Raw genomic sequence first — 27,929 nt, 5'->3', positions numbered from 1 at the left:
GACACGTCCAAACTCCACAGACTGTTTACACATGGCAAAGCACGTGAGAGTCAGTCCGAGATGGAACCTGCCGCCTTTACCTGCCTGCTCGTGAGCACGGTTCCTGAGGAGCTGAGCTCAGTGGAGCCCAGAGAACAGCTGGACTCACCTGCAGCTCAAGGAGACGCCTGCTGGGCAGGAACAGCTGAGCTCACTTGGAAAACCAAAAACGTTGGCACAGAAGCACAGGATAAGCCGAGACACTTCATAGGAATACAGGTTGTTTAGAATGTTTTAAATTTTTTAAAAAACTTTATTCCAAACAGCTGATTAACCTGTCAAGGGTTTAAATCAGATTATTCAATGCTGTCACAAGTTTCTAACTAGGAAATACACCCATCAGAGCCTACCTGTGGGAAGTAACTGCGTTGTGTGCTCCTGAGAGGGTATCCAGGGTGCGCAGTGGAAAACCCCCCACTGCATCAATGCACTAGGATATAGGTTCATAGAGACCAGTCACAAACCGAAGATACAGGGTTATACAACGTATTTGGCCAATTCTAAACAAACAAAATATTTAAGACTTCCAGGATTTTTATGCTGGTTTTAATTTTTTTTAATTAATTTTTGTTTATTTCAATATATTTAAGTAGGGAGTTTACGGAGACAGATAAAATTCATTCCAACACTCAATTTGTACAAATAGTTGAATTATGCTTGGACAAATTAATTCTGCTTCAGGAGAGTATTAAATATTTTGTAACAGTTCTATGTTTTATGGCAACCTGCATTTACCTATTTGTGTCCGATCAAGAGGGAATTCCGCATTTGACAGTCTGCAAGTGGAGACCACACAAACTAAATATTAATTCGGATCCTTTTGTAGATATATGTGCTGCTCTGTGGACTGAGTAGCCCAAAAAGTGCACAAAACCTCTCTCAGTGGTAAGGAAAGGAACCTTTCAATTAGCCATCTGCACACAGACATACCTCTCATTAAACTTACACGTGTGAATCATGATTCAGCCACTCAAAAAAGTTTCCGCAAAGCCCAATGCCATACCCTCCTTGAAGAACAGAGCAAATATTTGAGGAACTGAGATTGTTACATTTCTGTGTTAACAGCACAGCTTGTCTAGTTTCAATCAACATTTTCTTTAAATAAGGCCCTGATCATCTCAGCTGTGATGTGCCCATCTGATTTACCAACACTGCCATCCTCTCTGTCGCTCCTGCTTGGCATTTCTTCTTGTTCCTTATGATGAGTAGGCACGGCTCTTCCAACTACATACAGCTTTCTCTTCAGAGGACCCAGTTTTAAGTATGCCTTAAGAAAAAAGAATATTATTCTTTATTAGATAGAAAAGGAGCCCTTTAAAAAAAATGAGACCCAGCAACTTTCCTTTTTAAAGCAACTGTAGAGATGCTGCCCTAGGGCTGCTGTTTGGTAATGTCAGTGATAATGGGCTTCTTTTACAAGCCAGCTCATCTTAGGAGGCTGCAGCCCTGCTGCCCTCTTCTTCTCCTGTGTGTTTTCACTGATAACACCACCTCTGTAAACCAAATTCTGCTCTCAAGGTCAGTTCTGTGAGAAGAATTAAACTAATCCAAGAGCTCATTCCTGCCAAAAAGAGGTCCAAGTCCAGCCATGTGCTTCTGCCACGTTTGCACTGGCTCTGGTCTTCTCCAAACCTCTGAGTCAATTTGGTTGACTAACTCAACAGAAAACTAATTTGGGGGGAGACGGGGAAAGGGAAAGTTTTTCTGCTGGGTCAGAGAGTGAATCAGCTACAGAAAAGGCCGATGTGCAGTATGAGTTCCCTGAGGGCAGGAGCTGTACCATACTGCCAAACCAGAGAGAAGAAAGAAGAAACCCTCCAGTGCAAGCTCTTGAAGCACCTCTGTTTAATCAGTACTTTCATAACGGTTGCCAGTGTAACACTGCTGTTTGCAGTTGCACCTTCATTGTTAAGAGGTAGCAGCACCTATGTCAGCAGCACCAATGGCCCCCAGTGGGGTGGGCTCTGTAGTGCTACCAGCAGGAAGAAAGGAGAGCATCCTCCCCAGGCAATGGCTGCAAAGAAACAAACACCTAGACAGATGTCTTTTGTTAAAGCTGTTCTTTGTAATGCCTCTTCAGGACAGAGCCACCCCTTAAGTTTGTCTCTGATCAAGGCAACAGGATGATTTCTCTGAACACAAGTTGCAGGGTATAAATAAAACTAAAGTGAAATTTCTAGAAAAAGAGTTTTTGAGGGTTTTTTGTTTGTTTTGCTTTTGTGGGTTGTGAGTAAGTTAATAAAATATTCAGGACTAAAGAAACATTATGGGAAAGTATCTTTACACAGTCCTGCAGTTTGCACCATGTCTATAAAATCTTCTTTAATTTGGAGTAGAAATCAATGATGTAGAGTAATGTATTTTCTAAGAGTAATTAGTTTATTTAGAAATGTATTCAAGTTTTTCTAACTCAAGAGTGTCAAAGGCACCCAGGAAGCATTTTTTGCAACCTTGGTTTGAGAGTCTTCAGAAGTAGGTACCCCCTCTCTGAGAACCACACAAATTCTGGCTATTTACATATAACCTGTACCTTTTTATTTTCTCAACCCCTGTAGTTTGCACCCAGGAACACCTTCATCGCAGCTTTCTGCTGAAGGAATGTCGATCCTTTAATGCTATTATGACACACAGATTCTAAAGGACCAGTATCCAAGCAAGAGCCTGGCAATACCATAGAAAATTGTCACTAGTTGGCATTCAGAAATTCTTTCTAGGGGGAATTTCTTCCTGACACTCTATGTGTTGATTCCTAGGACACTATTCAATTGCCAAAACAATATCTCCTGATACCAGAAATGCCTTAAGGCATCCAAAACATCCAAGAGAGGCTGGCCTGTATGACAGAGAACCTTGGTCTTTTGGCCCAGCATCTGAAGGATGTGGAGTGACCTTACTGTCCCAAATAGAACCAGAGGCTTATGATTAAGCGTCTGAATTGCACACTAGGTAAAAGACACTGGATGCCATAACACCACTGGGAATAGAATGGTCCTGACAGTAGTTCATGCTCCATTCTGAAAAATGTTTGTGTCAGTGAAAGACCTGATGACTTTAACTCATACCTGGAAATCATCTTCATCTTCGTACAGCAAGCGATCCACAGCTGTAGTGAAGAATTTTTTTCGCAGCTCTTCACTGTCTTGAGTCTCATCCTCTGTTTTAGACTGAACCTTTGGAAAGGCTTTTTTTCTCTGACAGGGAACTGTGGCACTTCTGAGGCTCTCTTCTCCATCTGCCTTTGCTTTTTAAAGAGAAGAAGAATGATGTTGTATGTAATTGTTAAGCCTTATGGAAGTCAGAATCGGTACTTGGTATGAGGATTGCCTGCAGTCTTTAATATGGCTTGGCCCATGTGATGCGAAGAACAGCTTGGTAGGATTTTTAATTGGCAATTCAAGCTAAATGTTAGTTTTCCTCACTGTTTTTTTTTTTAATGTGTTTTTTGTTCACAATTTCTGATCAAGACCAGGAACTGAAATTGATTGGAAGTGAGAACTAATGGGTCTGTGGGATGGGGCAGGAGAAACAACCAATTCAACTTAAGTCCTGCAGAGCCCTGAATAGTTAAAAAGAATAAGAAAGGCAGCAAAAACAAGTATAAACTTTTTCTATATCCATATATCTATAGGTATATAGATACAAGTTCCTGAAACACAGCTAGTCTACTTATAACTCCCCTGAAGAGCTCACATTTGCAGTTGACTCATTCTCAGGATGACAGACAATGCTGAACATGGACTGCCAAGTTACAGGTTTGCCTGGGATCTGATCCCAGCTTATTGGACCAAAACCTAGTACTCCCAGTAACTCTTGCAAAGGTCTAGCAAAGGTATTCAAAGTAAATATATATCTAATTCAGAAGTTTTAGTTAACATGTTTGCTGGTGCCTGATGGTTTCAAAAGGCCCACCTATGGCTCGGACTGATCAGAACTTCAACAGAATTCTTCATGTATCCATAGCTGTATGACTTCAATTTTTTTAACTTATCTCTTTAATTTTGTACTTTTTCCATCCTCTTTCTTGTACTAACACAAAGATGTAAAATAAAATGTGATACTAAGGAATCCACAGAAACCATCCTAAACAAATAAGCACATTCACTTGCTCCTTCTTGCCTAATGGTATATCCTTTTCCTGGGCACACCTACCAGAATAGATGGAGATTCAGCCCAAAATTCAGTACTGCTTAATAAGATTTTCACTTTGGGCTGAGCTTCATCTGCTCTTGCTAGGGAGTTACTTATAATTTACCTCCAGTGTATGAGCTGAATGACTGTAAAGTGCACATACACTTGAAGTGAAAGCCAGCATAGAGTTTAAAGAATATTGTCTAAGGGACAAGACAAAATGAAGTTATGGTGATACGGATCAGTAAAGAACTGAGTAGGATATGAACCATATCTTCATAAAAGATGGCCAGTCCTGTTAACTGCATTCCGGGCTAGCTCTAGAGGAGTAATTACATTCCACAATCTAGACACCAATTTCAATTTAAAAACTGTATAACAGGTAGATTGTGATTTTGTCTTAATGCAAACTACAGCCTGTCATTGCTGTGGTGGCTGCCATCAAGTGGGAAATAAAGTGTTCACCACGTCAAACAGGCAGTTTGATAAAAACCTTAAGAAATAAAAAGTCTGTAAATGTTCAGTAACTTATCAGTTCTTATAAGCTGCTGGCATGCACATTACCTGCATATTCTCTATATTCCACTTCCATTTCATCCTTAGGAAATCCTTCTTGCAAGCCAGCTGCCTCAGTAAGAAACAAATGCCTATGGAATAAAAAAGATAAAGTGAAACTTATATTAGTGATCTGAAATTTCTCTCTAAACTGTGCAATGTTTTGGGGTGAGAGGGAGGACACCCTTTCTGAAAGCCATTTGTTGCTTAACCACAAATGCAGAACAGCACAATGGTTTAAAAATGCAATGGAGGCAGCCAGGTAGCTTAGTGGCTAATAAGCTGCTCTTTCTTATTTTTAGTGTCTAAGTTCAACTATGTCCATGAGACTAAAAGAAAACAAATGTTATAGTCTCCAGTCAGTCCAAGATTCAAACCACAGCTGGCAGCTCTCACTTAGAAGCAATCCAAAGTTTGGAAAGGAGAAACAAATGGTCACTTCTTAAGGCTTGGAACTTTTTATGCAATATGGCTAAAATCACTGAGCTGGGGCTGGAAAGTGAAGATGGATCATTCCCATTGTTGCATTATGCTTTTGATACCGTTAGTGTTGATATTTTGTAGCTAAATTAATCTTTCTCTGGGGAACAAGTTAAATAATTTCAGTACGAAAGAATCTAATCCTACAGATACCTCTACAGACAGACATATCCCAAGGTCTCTTCCTTACTCAGTGCCAGGTAATCTGTTTCACTTGAGGTTGCAAAGCCTGCTATATTTGCATATTAATCTTCACATTTTTCCAACAGTAAAGGAAAAATCTATTATTCAGAACTTGGTCTGAAAAGCTGGGGCTGAGACCATCTAATTACAACATAAAGAAACTATTTCCAAGCCCCAGTGGTATCCCCACTAAGAGGAAGTTAGTAGCACTAGGTCTTCATAGACTATTAAAGAACCAAGTTTCTTCCCTGAATTTTGGTATTTAGGAGGTCACAATGTTACTGTCGTCCTTCAAGGATACAAGTCCCACACAGAGTGAAATCCTCTTTCCCCTCAACTCGGAAACTACCTCGGCTTTGATGTAGGAGAGCCCAAACAGCTTTAGAGGCAGATAGTATCATTAGCTTTAAAAAAAAAATTAATCACTTTTGAGTCTGTAAAGGCATCATTTTACCTGGATCCTATCTGGTTCTGAAGTTTGGTATCAATCAGTTTTGCCACTAAACTGGTGTTTTCTTCTTCCAGGAGCTGAACAGAGGCTTTCAAATCACTTACTTCCTTTCGGTAGATCTTAACCTTTTGACAATTAGAAAAAAAATAAAGAGAAAATCTTGGAATTTTGGAAAGCTTTCATAGCAACTACCTTGACAGCACATACCTAGAAAGATTGCAGCTGTATCAGCAAGACTGCACATTTGGTGGGGAAACACAGTGACACATTTTCAGATAAAGGGAAGATCTCTCTGGTTCTTTCACACTTTTATTAGAACCCTTTTACTATCACAGCTCTGTCAATCACAGCCATATATTTGGGCTATGCAATCCTGACAGCACAACCTTCTCATGTAATCAAGCAGGTCTGCTAGACAGCAGCTCTGAATTTTTTGTTTTTGCTTTCACATCAGAGCTTTGAGAGAGAAAAACCTTCTTTGCAGAGTTAAATTCAAGGTCTTGCTCAGCAAGCATTGTTTTTCTAACTCCTGCTTATACACAAAACCTTCTTACCTAGAATTAGCAATGACTCAAGTTACCACAATATGGGCTAAGCCACAGGTACTACTTTCTTTCACTGGTAATCACCCCATATCGCCATGAAGTTAGACTAACCAAAGGGTGCCAGTTATTCAGTTTCCACAATTCCTCCCACTTTTCCTGAAGTACAAGCAAGTTTTTACCTACTTCACTGGAGAGGGGAATGTATGGGAGAGACACCTTCCCAGAAAACTTAGCCATAGGCCCATGTTTAAGAGCAGAACCTGAGAGCACCTGTTCTCATCAGAGTCAAATTAACCCAGCTATAATCGTCCAAATTTGCAGTTAAAACTAGTTCAAATTTATCCCAGGGATTAAAAAGGTGAAAATGACAGGACATTAACCAGTAACAGGATGTGGCTTGGCACAATGAGGTGATGCGGTTTTGCACCATCTTGGTGTGACACAGTAACCATGGAAAAATGTGGGTGAAGTCTCCAAATCTGTTCAAATTTGGAGATAACTAGTTTAGGGTTGTTTTGGTAAATCATTTTTCAGTTCAGTGGCCAAACTGGGAAAAAAAAATTGAAGTAAGACTAAACTGAAATTTTTGGTTTATCTCCCCAAAAGAAACTACTGGAAGAGTCTGTCAGCTACATATAAACATTAGCCTGAGAGAAAATATTTCATCCGTGTAAGAAAAGCAGAGAAAATGAATGGGTGAATTCAGAGAACTGGAAAAGTTAGTGATAATTGTTTTGTTTTCCCCAAAATTCAAAGCACTAATTCATAACATAGGAAAGTAATTCATAACATAGGAAACTTCTAGTTGAGAGGAAAGAAACCCAAACCCCTCAGCTCCGAGGTGAGGGCCTGTCAGAACATAAGAGTACTCCAAAGTGGATCTGTCTTGTTGACACTGTCTAATGTGTGTAAAAGTCATAAGTGTTCAGTGAGACGGGGAGATGGGAAGATAATTCATACTCATTCAGTGATAGGATGTATAGATTTGAGCTCCTATTTGTTTATGCAGAATAAAACACTAATTCTTTCCTATTGACCCCTACCCTCATTGCTTCATAAGCTGTGGTTTGGACACCTGCCCTGGAAAGTTAAAGATGCATGCTCAGTGCTCATTAAGGGAAAGAAGGAAAGCTGTATCCCTGCATACTGGCATGTATCTTAAACTAGTAAGTAAAATGCAGAAACCTCTGCCAGGTTTGTTGATGTGGCATGGAAAAATAAGAAGTTCATTTATTAACTTCCCAAAAAGTTTTGCTCAGTTCTAAACTGTGAGACTGTAAAGGTGGGGAAGGGCATTTCACCCACCAATCTCATGCTTAGATTTGATCGCAACAAAGAACCTGTATTGACTGGAGCAAACACAATCAAACTCTCACTGTGGAAAAATTAGTTTTCTAAATCTGGCTCACAAAAAAGTCTTTTCTTGAGAAGAAAAGTTACAGGTATCTAATATATAGCTGTAAATTGCCATTAAAGGACAGTATAAAAGCTATCAAATAATCAATTACAACTATATATGATTTTGATTTTCCTCTTTTCAGTATATAGCCCCCATAGTTTCTTTATTACCTTCCATTTAAAGTTGTCTCAAGCCATTTCTCAAAACACATTTCCAACATCCATATCCATTTTCTTCCAATACAGCAACACTAAAACTTGAATGCAATTCAAAACTTCACTTTTCAGATACTTACGTGGTTGAGCCTTTACACTAAATAGCATCCCAGTCTTCACAGATGTAAATACTTATTTATATGGAACATGATAGTCCTTCACCTAACTGCTTAGGGGGTCTTTCATTTGTGAAAGCAGGTGTTCACCTTTTACTTTTGTTCATCACATTACACTGTTTGCTGCTCAGGATTACAGATTAATTACTGGAAAACTGCTCTCTTTTTCCTATGGAATTCTTCAGAGGCCCATCACTGGAAACAGTTATGGCTGTAGGCCATGGCATTTAAAACATGAACTACCATGATAAACTATAGGCAAATGATCCTCTTACCTCTTCTTTTAGCCATTCATTCTCTTGAATTTCTCTGCGACAGTTTTTGTCTAAGTATCCCACAGCACTCTGAGAAAACACAATTTAAGATCATCTCATCTGAGAGTGGAACTTTGACAGTCCTGCAGACTATAAAGAAGAACCTTCTGCTCTTTAGCAGGAAATAATTAAGAAACATCCACACAACAGACTGTAGCATCCCCTGAGGGATTACAAGGGGATTTAGTTCACAAGGCCAGATGTTTCTTCTCCATCATCCTGCCTAGAGCAGATTATATGTCAAGCAGTTTACCAATATTTTATAATTTCCCATATTAAAATAGGAGATTTCTCCTTTTTTTGCCCAACAAGTTCTTCCATGTTCCCATTATAGTTCAGATCTTCCTGTTTTCAGAAAATCAAACCTTTAGCTCCTAAAAACCCCAAGCAAAATCCCAAATGCAGCAGTACTGATCTATGACAAGTGACCTAAACATGTAGAGGTCTGTGCTACTGAGCCCAAGCTACAATTTAATTATTGATGTCAGTAAGTGGAAAGGAACAACTGGGAGGGAAGATGCTCCTGTAGATCACACAGTCCTTTGGATTATGTTCTCACATGACTGGAAATTCCAGCACTGAAGTCAGGGAATTTAAACACATAATGGGCCTAGTGATTCACACTGAAGTATGCTTTGCATTTTGTGAAAGTGAGATGTTGTCACCAGAGCTATTTGTAAATCATGGTTTCAAATCGGAGCTGGCAGAGATGACCAAAAAAATTAATGTATCAGTAAACCTAAATTTTCCTGAGACTGCACTATTTTGGCATTTTAAAAATGTAGTACTTTACAAATACAACACCTTTTTTTCAAATTGACGTATATTTTCATGCAGCCAATCCCTTTGCATGTTACTGTTTTTTGAAGTCTATGCAAATGTCAAAATCATTCACAGCAAAAGCAACACATTCTTGAACAAGTCATGTCAGTGCATAGTGCCCCAGTTCCTCATATCTCATTTGTAAAATGCCCTCACATCTACTCATTATTAGTCTGATGTAAAAAAAAAGGTACATGTATGTATAACAATGACCAATTCCACATGTAGTAAGATTTACAGTTTACGTTACTCTCAATTTATTAGAAAAGTTTCAAGTCTTAATGTGAGTTAAAATAGTTATTAAGGTAGAGTACATGTATCCTAACTATGATGCAGTTAGCAGTTTTAAAAAAGGCAGAAGGAATACCTTAAGAGCCTGTTCACTAAGTAACTTCAAGTGCCTGTCAAACAGACTCTTATGTTCTTCTTTCACTGCATTCAAAGCATCTCTATAATATTCTTCAAAACAATAAAAAAGGAAATCAGAAATCATTATTTGACATCAATTTCTCCTAGCAACAAATAGATAATTGGCATGTTGTTACTGAACTGGAACTTATCAGCAAGCATCATATGAATAGATGCTCCACAGAAAAGGATTCAAACATCCTTCCCCATAGAAATTATCCTCCTAGACCCAAAGGACAGTAGTGTTAACTACAAAACTAGAAATCAGAAGTGGTTTGCACATTTCTGCTGACAACTGCAACAGCTGAGCAATTCACTGCTAACTGAGCAGTGAGCTGAGCAATCCTCTGCTAAAATACTGGCATCTTAACATTAAATTTTGCCTTTATAAATAGCAGTTCCTAGCGTGGTGTGAAACATTTGCTTAGAAAACTTATTTTTTAGGTATAGAAATGTGTTGGATCATCTTATCCACATAGCATTTTTCCAGACATTTATTATAAAGAGCCTAATAAATTTTCTTACTTATCTAAGGCTCTAAGGTTCTAATTTGACAACAGGAGAAAACGGACAATGTGGCAAATGCCTCAATGATTTGCTTTTATTTTATCATTACATGCAGTCATTATTTAGAAAGTGTGTCTTACATCAAAGTCAATTTGTTTGGCTTCACATTCTAGTCACTTGCTTTTTAATTATTTCATCCTTCCCTTTATCCCTATAGTTCTTTTTTTGTTCTTCTAAACAGCCCACTTCTGCTTGATATTTCCCCCTTTTGAAGGAAAGAATGAGAGTGTAGTCATTTTCTTTGAAGGAGGGCACTTCCTACTTGTTGCAGAGGCTTGAAGTTCAGCCTTGCTCTGTACTTGTGTTGCAGACAGCCTGTTGCTGATCTGGCTGTAAATGAACATCTGGTCATGGACCCACTGCGGAGTCAAAGGCAGTCAAATATCAAAGGTGTATTAGTTCATTAGTTGTGCATTAGTTCTTAATTTAACACCGTGGAAGCTGGAATCCACCACCTAGACTTGGCAAAATGAAACAGAAGTACTTCCATACTATAATTAATTCACTATTTCATTCTTTCAGACAGCTAGCCTGAGTTGTACTGGGAGAATGAAGAAAAGGCAAAACAGTATGTCTGAACAGTTCCTAAGGAGGCTATTTTCCTCAGCTCTCTCACTGCAACACTGTTTCCCCCACACCTCAGCTATGCCTGTGGCTGTCTTTTGCTTCCTCTCCTCTTCAGCTGTTTTGTTTATAATGTCACCGCCAGACAACATGAATTGTGCCAGTGTCAAGCCCCTCAGTGGTACATACAGAGAGAGAAATCTGTTCAACTAAGCTTATTGCCCGAGCCTGTCACACATTTGAGGTGTGAAAAAGCCCAATTTGTTGCTGCATTGCTCTGAAAGCTTGTTGCATTTCTGCTGGAAGGTTGTACTCCCCAGGCACTCTCCAGGTTCAGTTTTAGGAAGTTAAGTAAAATACTGTGCCAGCATCCAGTACTGGCAGCATCATTTTGCAATATGTTAAGTAGGCAACTGCAGTATGTAGCTCTGTATCAGTCTCTCAATAAATACACTTCTGTTTGACCACGCATTTTTGACTCTGTACCCTGTGACATGCAGGAGGCCAGAGTAAATGTTCCTGGCTCATTCTGGCATTCTATATGAAAGCCCATTCTCTTTTTCTTATTTCAGCATCTATATAGCAAAGTTTTAAACTGATTAAGAACACAGAAAATGCATAAGGAAAAAACTCAGCCTCTCCTGAATAGAGAGATGGATATCTGACAAGCTATCTCACGATGTAGAAATCACGGGGCAGATCTTAGTCACGGCAAAATATGTTTCAAGAGACAAAAAGATAGCTAGCTGGCTCTTATCCACAGTAGTTGATGCCTGGTAATGGTTGGCACAGAATATACAGAGACCCTTAGAGCAGTGTCACTGCCTGTTACTACCAGCTGCTAGGCTGTGGTCATGCATACTGAGAGGGACATAAAGGAAGAAAACCAGGACATCCTTATCCCACTGAAAGCATGGGTTATGTAAAAGTAAAATATTTACATGATTTAAAAATAATGCAGTAGTAAAGAAATCTTTGTAAAAATCACTCAGCACCAGAATATATAAGCTTTCAAATTCATTCCACTGTTGTGATGCTACTGAAACAGTTCCCAGTATCTGTATATGTCTGCACTGGCTATTTTGCAGGGCTTCACACAGGAGACTAAGCAACTAGGAGGCAAAGTTCAGACCAGTGGCTAAAGAGCTCCCTCTAGTTCTGCTTGTAAACCAGTGTGCTCCATAGAAAAGACTGTTCCAAGAATGAGCTCATGCTACTTTCCTGTGAAAGAAGCTTTCAATATGTGAAGTGTTTGTAACATGATGAGAAGCAACAGCAGTAGAGTCAACATTTTCAAGTATGACTGCTAAGGGAGCTCTGTGTGTAGGTGACCTAAATATTTGTAGACTTATTTTTAGGAAACTGCTGTCCTTCACAGTAACATTTTTAAAAAATGGGTTGCCTGTATTTTACAAGAAAATCATCAGAAGTCAAGCTTATCAGTTTCTTTAAGTGTCATCATTTCTGTAAACTTTATCAATTTCTTTAATAAAGGAACTTTTATAGAGAGAAAGAGAGAGAGAAGGGGTGTCCTTACATTTTCCAGGATTACACAGCCCACCTTATGTGCACTGTTTTAAGAAAGTTGATACAAGTTACTAGAACATGACCTCAAATTAAATTTATAATTTAATTCCTGCAAGCAATCTGCAAAAAGCCTCTAAGACTTGCATTACACTAGCTGTAAACTGACCTGTAGTTTTTTGAAGATCATCTTTAACTTTCTTAATGTCTTTCTCCAGACTGCTAATCTTGTCAGCGTGTATTTTACTTCCTACATTTTTGTACTCCAACCAATAATCTCTCTCACGCTGCTTTACTGAAATTCTTTGCTGAATTTCTTCAATTTGGGAGCGCAGTTCTATTAAAATAAGAATGTCAAAAGACAAGTTCATTACTGATTTCTTGAACTGATAATTCTTCTAGTTTAATCAAATTCTTTAAGAAAGGCACTTTCACAGGGGTTGGAGAAGGAAAGGGGATTCTTCCACACTACAATACATTACAACGTGATGGGCTCACACAGTGTGAAGGGCCATCATCATTGCTGAAAACAGCATGAGCTTATTCTTCCAAGGAGAGACAACAGTTCTCACTGAAATATTGTAACCAAAGACACACGTGTCTCCCACAGAGAATCACACGGATGACAGCCAGAATTTTGAACAGATTTACTTATAAGCCCTCCACAATCTCATATCAAATTGAGATAGTCCAATTTTGGGGGAGGAAAACTTATGCTTTTTATGCAACAAGGAAGTTGAAACTCTAAATGCAAAACAAGAACAACAAAGATCCCTACTGTGTAAATTGCAAACCACACTTCCCCAACTTACAACATACCTTTAAAAAGTTGTTCTTTGTCCTTCACATACTGAAAAATTGCTTTCAGTGACTCTTCCACATCATCCCTAGTTACAACCTCCTTTTCATCTCGTTCTTTCTCCTTTTCTTCTATTTGTTTTATTAGGCGCCTGATAAGTGCTTGCTGTTCTTCCTTCAGAACATCATTCTAAGAAAGAAAAACAGAAGACACAGCACATTTTCAAAGTAGACACATAAAACAGTTTCAAAGTGGTTTTCAAAGTAACTTAAGTAACAAAAGTAAAATCTGGCCTAATGCCAGATGAAATGCAAGAACATCCAACTAAACACCTGTTCTTCATATTCAAAAGGATAGAGCAGAAGGGAGAGTTTTCAGGTCTCAGAAGTTTCCTCAGTAACTTCAAGACCATTGGAAGGAAATGAGAGACAAATGATTGCTGTATTCCATGCAGTACATCAGTGGTTCTCCATTGCCTGGAAAGAAAGTTGCTTGTGAGTAATTTCATGAGAATGTACCGCCTTCATGCAGAAAACTCATGAGACAATCAGGTCGCTTGCATATAACCACAGCAAAAAGTCTTGTCAAAGCTGAAACTGGTTATACCTCCTGATTCCACAGCTGTGATCATAACCCTTTGCCATGACCCTCTCAGGTGATACAGAGATTATGGATCGTGTATATTTGCTCCCAAAGGATACCACGGGAGCAAATAGTAACAGTAACTATGCAGTAGAGAGAGTCTCAAGCATTCCTCACTTCTAGAAGGATTAACTCTAAACCACTCAGAAACATTAAGCAGGAAACAAAGGATGGAGCTCAAAGTGCTGTAAAAACATAGGTAAATTAAACAAATAGCACTTCAACCATGCCCTTAAGTACCCTGCACAGTCTAAAATCTGAAGGAGTCCTCCAGAGACCGTGAACTAGCAGTAAATTGGGGAAGTAACCATAAGAGACTTCAGATGCCTGCAGAAAGAAGAGCAAATGCCACTTCCAGTGATAGTTAAGACACAAATGAAACACCATCCAGGCTTCAAGACTGAAAGAAGCACCACGGAATGCTAAACATATGGATACTTATAAAAGCAGGGCAACCATTGGGCATGGGAAGGACAGAGAGACATTGTTTCAATGTTTCACTGCTATACCAACTGCAGGCTGCAACATGATCCAGGGTAAGGATTTTTGAGTAATTTGACTTCATTTCAATAGGTGACCCTCTATATATCTGCTTTCAAAGTTCACTGCTCACAGTCATCAGATGTCATATTATGGGTGTTCACATACAGCTCATACACACAGTTCTTTAAAGTGTGCAACCAGTAGTTATACGACCTTGTTCTAAAAAAATAACCAAAATAACTCTTAATCCACAAGAAAGTGAATCTTCATCAAACAGTGCTAAAAATTACAACTGGTCAATTGCTTGATGCTCTTTCTTTGTTCAGTTTTTATTGTAACTAAGTTTGCAAGAATAACTAGATTCTCACAGAAACCTGTGCGATTCCATTACCTCAGGAGTGAATCAATAGAGGTCAGCAAAGCTCAATAGTTGGTTAGGTCTGCTAATGCTACTGACAAAAATGAAGTTAAACCATTTATTCTTTGTGCATTGAAATATTGAGGAATATATATATATATATATACTGCAGGGAAGGTAGCTACTGAAAGGAGGCTTGCTGTCCTATGTTTGCTGCAGAGGAAGATGCATGTCCAAAGAAGGGCAATAAAGTTGGTAAAAGGATGTCTGAGGGAGCTGAGGATGTTTAGCCTGGAGAAAGGGAGGCTAGTGTGGGACCTTATCTCTCTCTACAAATACCAGAAAGGAGGTTGTAGCCAGTGGGAGTCAGTCCCTTCTCCCAGGTAACAAGTGACAGGACAAGAGGAAATGGCCTCATATTGTGCCAGGGAGGTTTAGATTGGATATTAAGAAAAATTTCTTCACTGAAAGGGTGATCAGGCATTGGAACAGGCTGACCAGGGAAGTGGTGGAATCACCAGTCCTGGAAGTGTTCAAAAGTCATGTGGATGTAGCACTTGTGGACATGTTTTAGTGACGAACATGACAGTGGTGAGTTAACAGTTGGACTAAATGACCTTAGAGGTCTTTCCCATCACTAACAATTCTGTGATTCCATGAAATATGTAGGTAGTTATTGAACACCTTCACTGAACTCACTTTACTGCTGTGTCCTATTCTGCAATGTTTTACTCCTGCAGTTCATTTTTTACACGTTATATTTAGGATATTTATGCTCTATGTCACATTTAATTCAGGTAACACTTTAACTTTTAGCACATAAAGTGACTCACTAACTCTACTTTCACTGACTGTAACAAATTCACCCCAATAACTAGTTTTATTGTATGTAGTATTAGGATTGAAAGAACAAAACTGAATCTGTGAGTTAAAATACCACATATAAAATGTGTTGGGAGAAGGATGCATAGTCACTTACTCTTTTTTGATACTCTTTGATCTTGTTTTCCAATTCTTCCAGATGAACCAAAACCCGATCAATTGTTGCTTCTTTTGTCTCAATTCTGGGGAGAGAGAATAAAGAAAGAGATATTCTTACAAAACCATGAGAGAAAGGAATGCTATTTAAGCTAGATTAGATGTAAATACTATCAAAATGTTTATTGTCATATCATATTGCTTGACTCATTTGGGTAGATATCACTCTCTGCTTACTACACATAAAGAAATTATTCCCCATATACATCTGGACCTTCGTGTTAGTTTGGATTTCATGCTCTACAGAGATACCTGGTTATACTGTTCCCTTGTAGCCTCTAAAGAGGCTTGAACTGGTTTGCTCTTTGTGCATGTGGCTTAGCTGACCAATTACATGGGTCTCTTTTTGCATAAGATTATTTGTGCTCCAGAAATATTACTCATCACTAGCTATAGAGGAAGCCTGGGCAACTCACTCAGACATAGGTCAGATGAATCCCAAACTGGAGAATTAAAAGGGATTCAATTCTTCTGAAAACGTGGTTTGTCAAGCTTCGTAAGCTGTATTAGTACACCAAGAATTTGTTAGCCTTTAAGAAGCACTAAGGAAATAAGGACTCCAGCCTGAGTAGTATGCTCTGTTTATACATTTTTGTCAAAGAACTAGCTCCTGCCTTCACATTTTCATAGGCATTCTCTTTACCACAACTGTAAAATAAGCCTTTTTTTCTGGTGGTCTCTCTTCTAGAATGAGAAACACTAGGCTGCAAACGATGTCTACTTGCAAAATTCTCTGTAATCTTTCCCTCTGTTCCCAGCATTCATTCACCATGTGGCACAATAGAGGCAAGTATTACAATTATCACAATATCTTTTACTCTTTCAACAGTTATTGTTCCTTCAGTTTTTCATTTTGGTATTTGTTGTTTTTTTGTGGGTTTTTTGTTTGTTTGTTTGTTTGTTTTGTTTGTTTGTTTTGTTGTTGTTTTTTTTTTAATCTTTATTTTTCCCCTCCCTATTGTATTAAGTTGTTTTAAAAGATCCTCTTTTTTTTTTTTTTTCCCCTGGCTAACTTGCTAAGTTTGGGTCACTGAATCATGCAAACTGCAGGTTACTAAATTTCCATCCTCTGGTGTCAGTGTGCTCCGAAGTATTTTTCAGGTTTTCTACTAAGTACAAGGATATTAGTTAGAGAGAGGGTATGGGGGTATGGTGGTCTACAGCAAAAGTATGTCACAGACATGACAGTTTGACCACATAGTGTGATTGTCTAAATTACCTGCCATTTTAAGCCATTTCAAACCATTTCTGTATTTTGGATATTGCTGATCTTATTTTCTCCTGTTTTAAGATTTTCCATTAATATGTCCATCACCTTGCTAATGTCAAAATGTATATGAGTACAATTTGCCATTTTGTCTGCTACATATTGGAACTTTCTCCTTTAGATTATTTTTCTATGGTATTAGTCAGATTAAAGCCATAAAACAGCTGGATTGATGATTCCTTTGACACTTTTTCTCAACTCTGTATACTAGGTCTCATCTAGGTGATTTAATCATTTAGAAACAACACTCCCTCCCAGTACAACAGTTTTATCAGTCATCTATAGGATGTTACTAAGGCAAGTTATTAATAAGATTGTTGTTCCTAACAATTATGCTGAAACAGGGAACTGTAATGAAAATGGAAAATAACAAACTCCCTGTGAACAGTGATCATCCTTCAATGTATAGAAGAAAAAACAGGAATGGAAGTTAAATATACACTAAGCACTTGATAAATCCTAAAGTGGAATGTGACAGATATGCACTTGTATGATTATGCTACTTTGCTCAGTTAAGTAGTACAGAGAAGTTATAGATTACAGAGGTGAAAAGAAGGAAAGAGAGGAGAGAGAGAAAGACAAAAATAGCAAGAAGAATACTTTTCTTCCCTATTGTTGTTGTAGAAACTACATACTCCTTGTTAGTACAGCACCTATTTCAGTGGAAAACTCTTCAGACAAATGAGTCTTTTGCTTGGATATTTGAATATGCATAAGAATAATTTTATCATAAAGTGGTGCAGTTTTTTCTCAGCCTAGTAATACAGTTTGCTTATTCCTTAGTGAAATAGATGGGTTGGTTTGTTGACTTTTTGGGTGGTACGTTTGTGATATCAAAGCTAAATCTGGGATATTTCACTATGGAAAATTGTACTCTGTTCAGTGTAAACTGAAACCGGAAACACCACAGAAACTGTGAACTCCTGTAGATGTCACTACAACTACTCTTCAGTTCACTTACTCCACTTTTCATTTCCACATCAAGGCAGTACTCCTTGCTCCCTAAACACTGGTATTTGTTGAATGTTGGATGTTGCTGAGGCTTTTCTATTTCAATTTCTGTCTCTGATAAAAGTCATGGAGCTTACTTTTTCTCTTTTAATCATCTACTCAAGAGATTGGAGATCAAATAAATTGGACTATTTAGTAACTGCTTCAGATATTTCCCACTTGGCTCTTATTTTTCTCTGCTTGATTTTAAAAGACCTTTAATTTACCCCTCTCGTACTTTCAAAATAAAACACTGTGCTCTGCTCTCAGCTGCACCAAGGAAGAGAGCAAACCACAGGTTTTGAAGTTCTGGCTGGTGACAACAAATCTCCACGAACACCAAGGAATTCTAAAAAATACAGTCAAATGTGATCTTGCAGCTTCAGTGTACACTGATCAAAAGCTTCCTACTAACAGAAAAAATGTTGGGGTTTTTTTGTTTTTAATAAAATACTTTTTCCCAAGTTACAGCCTAGTGGCATAAAATTATTTCTGACACATCTAAATGCTTCTTTACAGCTATAGTTTAAAAAGTGTACCTTTCTCAAATAGCCTTAAAACCCCCCAAAAAATCAGCTCAGGCCCTAAATTGAATAAGATGTCTTTGTTATCTGCTTCCTTCATTCACATATTCTATATAAGCGAAAAGTTAAAATTTATTAAACCTACTGAAGTTCTAGTATGGCTTCTGGTATATCTGATTCGGGTTCTGTAACTTGCTTTCCTGGCTTCTCCTCTTTCTTGTTTTCTTCCATTTTTTCGGTTGTACTTGTGCTAGAAGTGAAGGGGAAAAAAGACATAGGTGAATGTATAGGATGTCATATATTCATTGGCCTTTGTCACTTGTGGCAAGTTTCTAACAGTTCTGAAATAAAAAAAAACTAGTAGGGTTTTTGACAACAATAATCCTGCCCAGGATAGCGCTCAGGCCCATGTTTTTGGGGCAACCTGAAGTATCATTCTGAGTAGATTCAGTGTTCTCTATCACTCATTGCATCCCTTGCTGTGGGCTGTGTTTTACATTCTTGCAAATCAAATCAGCAGTTGTTCTTTTTCCAGTCCTTTGTTTCTTTATCTTTGTTTTATCAAGTCTACTTGTTAATATGCATCTCTTTCCCTTTCCTTCTGTTCTCCTAGCACTATGAATATTTCCCTTTCACTGCAACTCCGATACCAGTTTTTATTGTCAGAGCTGGAACAAAACCACTTTCTGAAGGGACATGCATGTCAGCAGTATTCCCTGGGCATGTTGTCACAACTACCAACCTCAGAATTCAACTGTCAGTGAATAATTCTGTAATGGAACTAGTATCATATCTTATTTAAAATAAAATTAAAAAGTCACAAGAAAGGGGCACTTATGAAAATACCTCACTTTTAGCAGTCACATACTCAAATGAACCAGAATAGTTTATATAATATAGGAGGTTTTATTACTGAATGAGTAGAAACACTGTATAAACCCTGTCTTCATATTAAACTGCTTTTCTGAATTCTGACAATAATAGCTGAAACAGATAACAACATGTTCCATGACTAAACAAAGCAGGCTGGATACATTTTTGCTATTAAAATGAGCACAAGTAAACAGGAAAAAAAACTCAGTGGAAAGCCACATAAAGAAGCCTGTAAAATCAAGTTAAACTAATTATCGACAGAGGCACTGTAATCTATACACAGACCCATGCCTTCTCACCTTACTCACCATATCCTGCAGCAAGGCAAGGTCAGCTTTCTGAATACAAAATAACTTTCTATCCTATTTCACATACAACCTTTGCAGTTTCCTATTCAATACAATATTTTTTCACGAAACTTTTAAAAATCCTAAGCTTAGTGTATTTAAAAAAGAAATTTAAAAAAACCCAAACAAGTGAATTAAGAAAAAAAATTCACTAAGGCTGGAAATTAGGTGCTTTGCTCCTCCTAGACCCCTCTGGAATTTCCAGCCCAAATGCACAAGTGCAGGTTACACGTGTTAAGTGTAAAAGAGAATCTGTCATACTTCTTCAGTGCAGAATTAACTGGATTTGTATTGATTCCATTTTCACTTGACCACTTATTTTACTGATTTTCCTCAGAAATAGAAGATCACTAGAGCAATCCCTAAGGGTTTTTTTTATTTCTGTCCCTTTCTCTAAATGGATAATCAGGTCCCCCACTTAAAACTGGATACAAATGTGAAATTTTGAGCAGTAGTATTTTGAAAAGGTTTAGGGCCTTTTTTTTTCCAACTCCAGACACTGATGAGGTCCAGTGATATATTTATTAAATTCTTCCCAAGCAGGGGGCAACAAGAAAGCCTCCAAGCTATACAAGGTAACCCCTCCCCCATACTACAATAAAGGATTTTCTGGATTTTGCAAACCACAGAAAACACACACATATGAGAGAGAGGGGAACATGTTTAGGGGAACTGAGAATCAACTGCACATTTTAAACCAGTAGGAATACCTTTGCAGAAGGAAAGACCTATTACTTCTCCCAAACAAATAAGTAATGAGGCATAACTCTTGACAACCCCCCATTATCACTACCAGCACTTTCTCAATCAATAACTACACTGCCATTGCATCCTTAGAAGGAGCAGGCAGTTTCCTGACACTGCAACCCAACTACTATCACTTTCTAGACACTCTTTACAGAGACCACCTGTATGGCAGCTCACCACTCTCATGAGCTCAATCACTATCATTGGTCCCACCCACACCAGCACTTGTACTCACACTGTATCTCTGTATGTCAAGCAGCTGCACCACCAGTAGCCTCCACTCCCTCAGTCCCCATCAATCATAGAATCATAAAATATTCTGTGTTGGAAGGGACCCATAAGGATCATTGAGTTCAACTCCTGGCCCGGCATGGGACAACCCCAAGAGTCACACCATGTGCCTGAGAGTATTTTCCAAACACTTCTTGAACTTTGTCAGGCTTGGTGCTGTGACCATTTCCCTGGGGAGCCTGTTCCAGTGCCCAACCACCCTCTGGGTGAAGAACCTTTTCCTAATATCCAACCTAAACCTCCCCGACACAAATTCAGGCCATTCCCTTGGGTCCTGTCCCCGGTCACCAGAGAGAAGAGATCAGTGCCTGCTCCTCCTCTTCCCCTCACCAGGAAGTTGTACATGAGACCTGCAATGAGGTCTCCCCTCAGTCTCCTCTTCTCCAGGCTGAACAGACCAAGTGACCTCAGTCACTCCTCATACAGCTTCCCCTCAAGGCCCTTCACCATTCTTGCAGCCCTCCCTTGGACAGTCTCTAATGGTTTAATGTCTTTTTTACGTTGTGGTGCCCCAAACTGCACACAATATTCAAGGTGAGGCTGCCCCAGTGCAGAGCAGAGCAGGACAGTCCCCCCCCTCGGCTGGCTATGCTTTGTCTGATGCCCCCAGGACTCTGTTCGCTCTCTTGGCTCACAGGGCGTTGCTGACTCATATTCAACTTGCCATCGACCAGCACCCCCAGGTCCATTCCGTGAGGCTGCTCTCCAACCTCTTTTTCCCCAGTCGGTCGGTACATCCACGGTTGTCCCGTCCCAGGCGCAGAATCCGGCGAACTGATTACCTCAGTCACGCTGTGACACTCTGCAGTCACACTGTATCCGCTTCCCAATCTCCAAAGTACACTAACAACTCCGTTCCTAGCCGACCCTTCCCTTGTACGTATCCCCCACAACCCCCTTCACCACCAGATACAGCAGTGGACAAAGCTGGGCTACCCCTCACCGAGGCCCGCAGCCCCAGACCCCACCGGCACCGTCACCCTGTGCCGGAGCCTCCCCCCCCCCCGCCCCCCGCCGGCCCTGCCACGCTGTGCCCAAGCCCTCCCGCACCGCCCGCCGCCCCCGAGCACCCACCGCCAGAGTTCCCTGTCAGCCCGAAGCAACCCCTGTCGCCATCGCAACGGGGCCCTGCCCGGCCCCGCCGCGCGTTCCGGGGGCCGGCGGCGCCCTCTGCCCCAGGAAACGGGAAATACAAAATGCCAGCGACGGCACAGGGATGGTTGGAGTCCTGACAGGGGTTTCTGTGAGGCAGAGGTCGTGGGACGGCCCGCGTTTCGCTCAAGTGGGTACCTGCGGTGCCAGGCTGAAATCCTGAGGTAAAATTGCAGCTCTCTTCAGGAGGGCGTGTCCCAGCCCCGCAGTGATACAGTCCCACACCGAATGTGAGCTGGGTCACCCATGCTCGCAGAGGAACAAGCTCCCGAAGCTGTCCGAGGCACTGAGGAGGAGCCTTGGATGGTTCCTGCACCAGCCGTGCACTGCTCCCTGTAGCCCCTTTGCCCCATGCACCTGTGCAAAAAGCCATGCCCCAGAGGTGGGGACAGGGCACAAGAGGATGGAAAGGAAGGCTGGAGTCTGATCCTGGATTACTTCTGCTTCTCTCATCCTGACCAGCAGACCACCATCGACTTTGGATTGGCTCTGTGCGTTGCCCTCCTTCATAGGACACCAGTGCCTGAATCACATAACCCTGGGAGCCATACTCGACCACAGAAATAAATTGTGAATCACTAAAGAGCCTTTGTCCTCATTCTTGGGCAACATAGAATCATAGAAAGGATTGTGTTGGAAGGGAACTTAAAGATCATCTAGTTCCAAGTCCCCTAGGGCATCTAGTTCCAAGTTCCTAGATCATCTAGTTCCAAGTCCCGCTGGTTTTGATTGCTCAGGGCCCCATCCATCCTGGCCTTGGACACTTCCAGGGATGGGGCATCCACAGGTTCTTTGGGCTCTCCTCTTTTAGTTTAAAACCATCCACCCTTTTCCTATAACTATCTGCCCGCTTAAAAAGTCACTCTTCCTCTTTTTTACAAGTCCCTTTTGAGGACCGGAAGGCTGCAATTAAGTCTCTCCATAGCTCCATAGGTCTCTCATTTCTCCATGCTCAATATTCACATTTACTAACTTTGTTCAGAGTTTTTGGCTGTCCCTATGGGAACCTGTGTTCTCCTGTGACAAGTTCTGTTTGACATAGTACAGCAATCTCTGTAATTAAGGGATACTCATTAAAGTAAGGACAAAACACTTAAAGTCCTACAGACAGATATCATAATATGCAATGTATCTATGCTGAAGACAGTAGGACAATGCTGTTTAGTTTCATCCAGTGCCCCACATAACTGTTCAAATCAGAAAGCCAAGAAAAGAAAGAAACAAACAAACAAAACCCCAAATCGTAAAAAAATACTGCCCTTTAATTTCCTTCTCCTGTATTATGGACTGACTGATGCTATTGGGATACAGTAGCCAATTGACACATCAGCCAGACTTTGAATACAAGGCAGATAAAAAGAAAGAAGAGAGTCTTAAGTCAGCTGGCAAAGACAAAGTTGTGAACTTCATACCCTATACCACGAGATCTTTAAATCACACTATATTTAAATCACACTATGCCAAAAGGTAACAGTGCTTAAACCTGACTGTGGGCAACCTTTGCATTTTTCTATTTGCATGGGCAGACAATACTTACATCTTTTAGAAAGACTAAAAATACTTTGAGAATTTTGAGTCCTTATTTTGCAGGTTAGCAATGCTGCCAGGATCAGGTAGTGCTTTCAGCTATTTTTGACCCTCTGTTAATAAGCTTGAATATGGAATCGTAGAATCATAGAATATCCTGAGTTGGAAGGGACCCACAAGGATCATCAAGTCCAGGTCCTGGTCCTGCACAGGACAACCCCAAGAATTGCACCGTCTGCTCTATAGTCTTCCTGGAGCCTGCTTTGTAGTTCCCTTGATCCTTCTTACAACTGGAGGAAAAGTTCTCATGTTTCTTTAAACTTCTTTTTTTCTCTTTGTGTTTCTTTTTAACTTTGGAAATCTGATAAGAGAGGGTAAAGCCACATGAGACTGGAAATTTCCGTGCACAATGCCAGAGCCATTTTTTGTATATCACTATTACATGGAATTTGTTTTGGCTCCATATTCCGATCAAGGTCAAAATGGCAAATTCACATTTGTAAGGACACATGCAGATACAGAACAATTGTCAGAGACTAGAATAACATATTGAAAGGACCAGAAAGCACCCAGTATAAAGAGTTTAATGACAAAGAACTATATAATTAAACATGAGACATCATTTCTCATCAAGTGCAAAGCAGACACTATCTTGATCTGTCCTTGAGGAAAACTGCAGTTATTCCTAGAATCCTTCTCACCTCCTAGAAATCATTAAAGAGCAAATTAGGGTTTCATGTGTCTTCCTCAGCTGGGCATTTGAGAGCAATCTCTAGCAGTGCAGCATAGGAGAGTAAATTTAAAGATACCCTGGTCAGTGGCATCAGGACTCAAATTAGTTTTGGCTGGGAGCAAAAGAGAAGGAAAATGATCAAGCCCTAGTCATGCACATTTGAACTTTAGAGCCATTTCTTTCATGGTCGTTATTATCAAACCAATCTCTTTCTTACCACAGAGAGATTTATATACACCTAAATTACCCGCACCGTTCCCTTCCACAGTTTATACCTTCAGTATACATTTTCTTCTAATGTTTTAAAATAAATTTTAAATTATTTTAAAAATATTTTTGAAGACTAAATTTTTAAATATGTAAAGAAATGCCTTCAGCAGGTGCAGGGCATGGGAAGATAAGCAAACTTAGCAGCTCTCTTTACATGTTACTGGCTCATTTTATGCCCTTACCTCTCTGTTTTAGTTTGTTTGTTTCCCTCCAAACTTTCATCCCTCTTTTTTGCACACCTTTGGCTCGTCCCCTGAATATCCCATGGTAGGTCTTGTGCAACCTTAAAATCCTCTTCCCTTGCATTCCACATCGTGCCCTACCCCAGCAATGACCCCCCCAGTCTGTAAGGTACTGGGATTCCCTGGGAAGGGGTGTGCCTCTGATGGAATTACAGGGGCTCTCCCTCCTGCCTCTGCACTCCTTCATGTGTTCGGAGATAGACCTTGATGTGCTGAGAGCTCCTGTGGTGGATTTGGGAGCAGCCAGGCAGGGTATTTGTCAGGCTCCTTCACCTACCATTGTTTCTCTGTCTTCCTTTGTGCATGTGGAGAACTTTTTACCCCATTACCTAACAGTGCAGAAGATTTTAAAGGAAAAAAAAAAGGAAAAAAAGGCCTTGGGGTCCAGGAGCCAAATGAAGGATGAAAAGCAAGAGGTGATGTGGTCAAAGCCACCAGCTAGGGAAATATCACTACAGCAATTAAATCAGCAACATCTGAGTTAGCTGTGATTAGTGTTAGTTCATCAGAGAGTGGCTGAGTGTCAGAGGAGATTGAGATTTTGTCTGCAGGAAGCGGGAGGAAGTGAAGCAGTATCAAGTGGATTTGCTTCACTGAAAATTACTGTCTCTTCATCTATTTATTACCTGCCGTTTTTTAACCACACTGAAACATTTGTTAATTTTTCTGTTATTGGGAGAAGATGGGATTACTTCCTTTTTACTTTGGATAATGGCTAGACAGATAAACATGCTGAACGAGGGGGTGAAGGAAGGAAGGCGGTCCACTTTCTGAATCTGATAGCAATACCTCTACACAAAGATACCTGCAGGGCTTTTTGGTGGTTTTTTTTGGTTTTTGTTTTGTTGTTTGTTTGTTTTTTTTTCCTGAAGATGTCATAACACTTTGTGTTGCATGCAATCAAAAACATGCTTGTATTTTTTGATTGTGGTGAGAACTTAACAGCTCTGTGACTGTGTATGGGGAAGAGGAGGGTGGGTAGGGTACATCCTTCCATCACTAGTTTTTGTTCTCTTGCTGCCACATTGAGAGTGTTCAGGCTCAATTCACATGAAAAACAGTCCTTCTGTGGTTACATGAAATGCACAGATTCTACAAATCTACTACACCTCTGTAGAGCAACTGCGGGGACCAGTTGTATATTGGTTGCAGATCCTTTCCATCTGAAGTTACTGAGGATTGAATCTGAGGGTCCTTCAAGTATTCAGTATTCTGAGGGTCATTCAGGTATTTTCATCATCTTCGTTACTGCAAACACTCAAGGTATCAGCTGGGACAGCCCTTAAATACAGAATCCCATCGATTTAATCTGAATCCATTTCAAGAACAAATCACCAGAGTAAATGCGAGTAGGAGAGAGCACATATGTATTTTAACACAGTACACACCCTGTACACAGTTTCTCAGCAGTCACCTGTTACAATGCTGGAGACAGCTGCCACCTGGAGCTTCCTTGCAGCAAGGAAGCTTTTCCCTAAGCTTGGGTCCTAAGTCCTTGTTTAAAGGGGCAATTGTTTGGGGCAGTTGGGTACACCAGACTCATCAGTTCCAGCTCCATCCAGCAGGGGCCAAGCGTATCCACAGCTGCCAGCTGATACAGTGTGTCTGGTCCTAAAACGCTGTTTTACCCTGACCTTCCTTCTTGTTCTTTGGGACTGCTGTGAGAGGGGAAAAAGAGATATTTTACACAAGAGAAAAATATGCTCCATGTACTAAGAATGTTAAAAGGGCCCCCAGTTCTAATTAGGTGATATTTATTGATCTGCACTGAACAGAATTTCATTGTAGGTTTGAATAGATACGGCTTAGTATGCTGCACTGGGATGAATAAACAGGATATGTGGATAAGAGGTGCTTGAACTAAAATTATCAAGGGGAACAAGCAACTTTTAAGCTTTCACAAGATCTCCAATTCACTCTGATCCTCGGGAGCTGAATGTAAACCTCATTAAAGGCTTATTAAGTCACAATTTTACTGGATAGTGCACAAAAAGCATGCTCTGGTCCCTTATTTTGTCATATAGGAAAAGGAAGAGCCATGTATAAAATGCACGAAATTGAAAAGACATGTAATTTACCAAACCTTTACACCAATTTCCTCTAAAAATTGTTTCACCACATCCAAGTTTGTGTAGGAAGTGAAACATAAGAATTTATGATTAGCAGGAAGCCATGGCTGATGATCTAGGGTTTGGAAATGAATGGCCTCAGAATGGGAACACAGTGGGGAAGTAATTTGAAGCAGAGCTGCTGCAAGTGAGAACCAAGCCAGGTGACCGGCCAGCAGACGTGGGCAGGTGACACACTGGCTGCCCTCAGGGCACAGCGGCCCTGCTCTCGGGCAAGCCAGAGACAGAAATCCTCCAGTTGCCCCAAACCAGAACTAAATCAATTAAATCAAGGGCCGCGAGAAGAACATAAGTAAGGGGAAAATACCACCACATCAGCTCTCCATGTGCCAGGGATCGGTGCTGTCTCCCTGCTCACAGAGGGAGGGAGTCTGGCTTCAGAAACCTCCGTGGTGCCTAACTGCTGAGCAACAGGTGCTGAGACGGGAAGGTCCCGGCATCCCATGAAATGACGGCATATGTATTTTGTGCCACTAATTAAACAGAAAAGCGCTTACAGCGGCTTCCTGGGTAAACAGATGACTGAAACCTCTGTTTTCTCTGCCTGTATCTTTACTGCAAACAGGGGCGTATGTTCACACCTCTAGGGCTGCCCGTCACCAGGTAAAGTGAAATACCGATCACTGTCCCCCCAGGCAGCTCGTCAAGTCGAGGCAATACTCCCCGCATGGCCTTTGTGCGGAATAGCCACTGTTCGCTGCGGAGCTCCTGCCTCCACGAGAGGTGCCCGCTGACACCGGCCCTGAAGACTTCCCAGCCCCGCAGGCAGCGTCCCCGCCCCGGTGGCTGCCGCAGGTGACACGGGCGGGAGCGCGGCCCCGGCAGGGGCGGGCCCGGTGCGGGGGGAGCCGCCCCGCTCGCAGGGACGCGGCGCCGGCATTGGCCCGGCACCGGCCCGGGGCGGCGGGACGGGCTTTACCTCTCCCTGTGCCTCCTCCCTTCCCTCAGACAAGCCGGGAGGAGGCGCGGGGCTGCGGCTGCTGGCGGGGACCGGGGCACTGGCGCTGTCTCCGGCCGCAGGGAAGCGCTGGGGGAGCCGCGGAGGGGGCGGCAGGAGAGGTGAGGCTGTCCTAAAACGGGGCTCTGGAGGTAGGTGGGGAGTGTCTTGTAAATGGAGTGACTCGGAGTCGAAAAAAGGGCACAGAAACCACCCGCCCCCGCAGCGCCGGGATAGCGTGAGTGCGAGTCCGTTGTCCCATGAGGAGTC

General features: G+C 40.9%; 3 protein-coding genes across 7 annotated transcripts in view; 2 read left to right on the top strand and 1 right to left on the bottom strand.

The window, feature by feature from the left end:
• Window positions 1-271: 271 nt before the first annotated feature.
• Window positions 272-21,977, bottom strand: CCDC83 (coiled-coil domain containing 83). Of its 5 annotated transcripts, none has more exons than XM_027719839.2 (11): window positions 21,960-21,977; window positions 18,557-18,661; window positions 15,572-15,656; window positions 13,130-13,298; window positions 12,480-12,647; window positions 9,615-9,706; window positions 8,387-8,455; window positions 5,840-5,961; window positions 4,732-4,814; window positions 3,102-3,280; window positions 272-1,306 (listed from the first exon to the last, which is right to left on the bottom strand). In XM_027719839.2, the coding sequence occupies exons 2-11, from the start codon at window positions 18,640-18,642 to the stop codon at window positions 1,121-1,123; spliced, it is 1,239 nt and encodes a 412-aa protein (XP_027575640.1). In that variant the 5' UTR covers window positions 18,643-18,661; window positions 21,960-21,977; the 3' UTR covers window positions 272-1,120. The 5 variants fall into 5 exon arrangements, with proteins under 5 accessions (XP_027575640.1, XP_027575641.1, XP_027575639.1 ...); XM_027719840.2 differs by lacking the exon at window positions 21,960-21,977 and adding an exon at window positions 21,744-21,821; XM_027719838.2 differs by lacking the exon at window positions 21,960-21,977 and adding an exon at window positions 21,452-21,586.
• On the top strand, window positions 19,572-22,404 carry LOC113987281 (predicted GPI-anchored protein 58). Its single transcript, XM_039378643.1, has 3 exons — window positions 19,572-19,613; window positions 21,532-21,951; window positions 22,287-22,404. Exons 1-3 carry the CDS (start codon window positions 19,572-19,574, stop codon window positions 22,386-22,388), a joined length of 564 nt encoding a protein of 187 aa, XP_039234577.1. The 3' UTR covers window positions 22,389-22,404.
• A 5,225-nt stretch (window positions 22,405-27,629) lies between these two features.
• Window positions 27,630-27,929, top strand: part of SYTL2 (synaptotagmin like 2) — a 53,006-nt gene continuing 52,706 nt past the window's right edge. Inside the window, exon 1 of the mRNA XM_027719828.2 lies at window positions 27,630-27,781. The gene's annotated coding sequence lies outside the window, so the exon portion shown is untranslated. The remainder of the gene's footprint in view (window positions 27,782-27,929) is intronic.

The sequence above is a fragment of the Pipra filicauda genome, unplaced genomic scaffold (assembly GCF_003945595.2).
Source record: "Pipra filicauda isolate LSUMZ 115617 unplaced genomic scaffold, ASM394559v2 scaffold141_size4267151_pilon, whole genome shotgun sequence".
NCBI classification, from domain to species: domain Eukaryota; kingdom Metazoa; phylum Chordata; class Aves; order Passeriformes; family Pipridae; genus Pipra; species Pipra filicauda.
The sequence above is the reverse complement of the archived record's forward strand: the minus strand, read 5'-3'. Positions and strand labels throughout refer to the sequence as shown.

Excerpts from the sequence above, each read along its gene's own strand:
- CCDC83 (XM_039378636.1), bottom strand. The coding sequence starts at position 18,687 with ATGTCTTTTTTCCCCTTCACTTCTAGCACAAGTACAACCGAAAAAATG. Across the intron at positions 15,657-18,556 it reads GAAGCCATACTAGAACTTCA|AATTGAGACAAAAGAAGCAA; the intron begins GTAGGTTTAATA and ends CTCTCTCCCCAG. Across the intron at positions 9,707-12,479 it reads TGATCTTCAAAAAACTACAG|AATATTATAGAGATGCTTTG; the intron begins GTCAGTTTACAG and ends ATTGTTTTGAAG.
- LOC113987281 (XM_039378643.1), top strand. The coding sequence starts at position 19,572 with ATGCCTTCTCACCTTACTCACCATATCCTGCAGCAAGGCAAG. Across the intron at positions 19,614-21,531 it reads ATATCCTGCAGCAAGGCAAG|CCGACCCTTCCCTTGTACGT; the intron begins GTCAGCTTTCTG and ends CTCCGTTCCTAG. Across the intron at positions 21,952-22,286 it reads ACGGCCCGCGTTTCGCTCAA|ACCACCATCGACTTTGGATT; the intron begins GTGGGTACCTGC and ends CCTGACCAGCAG.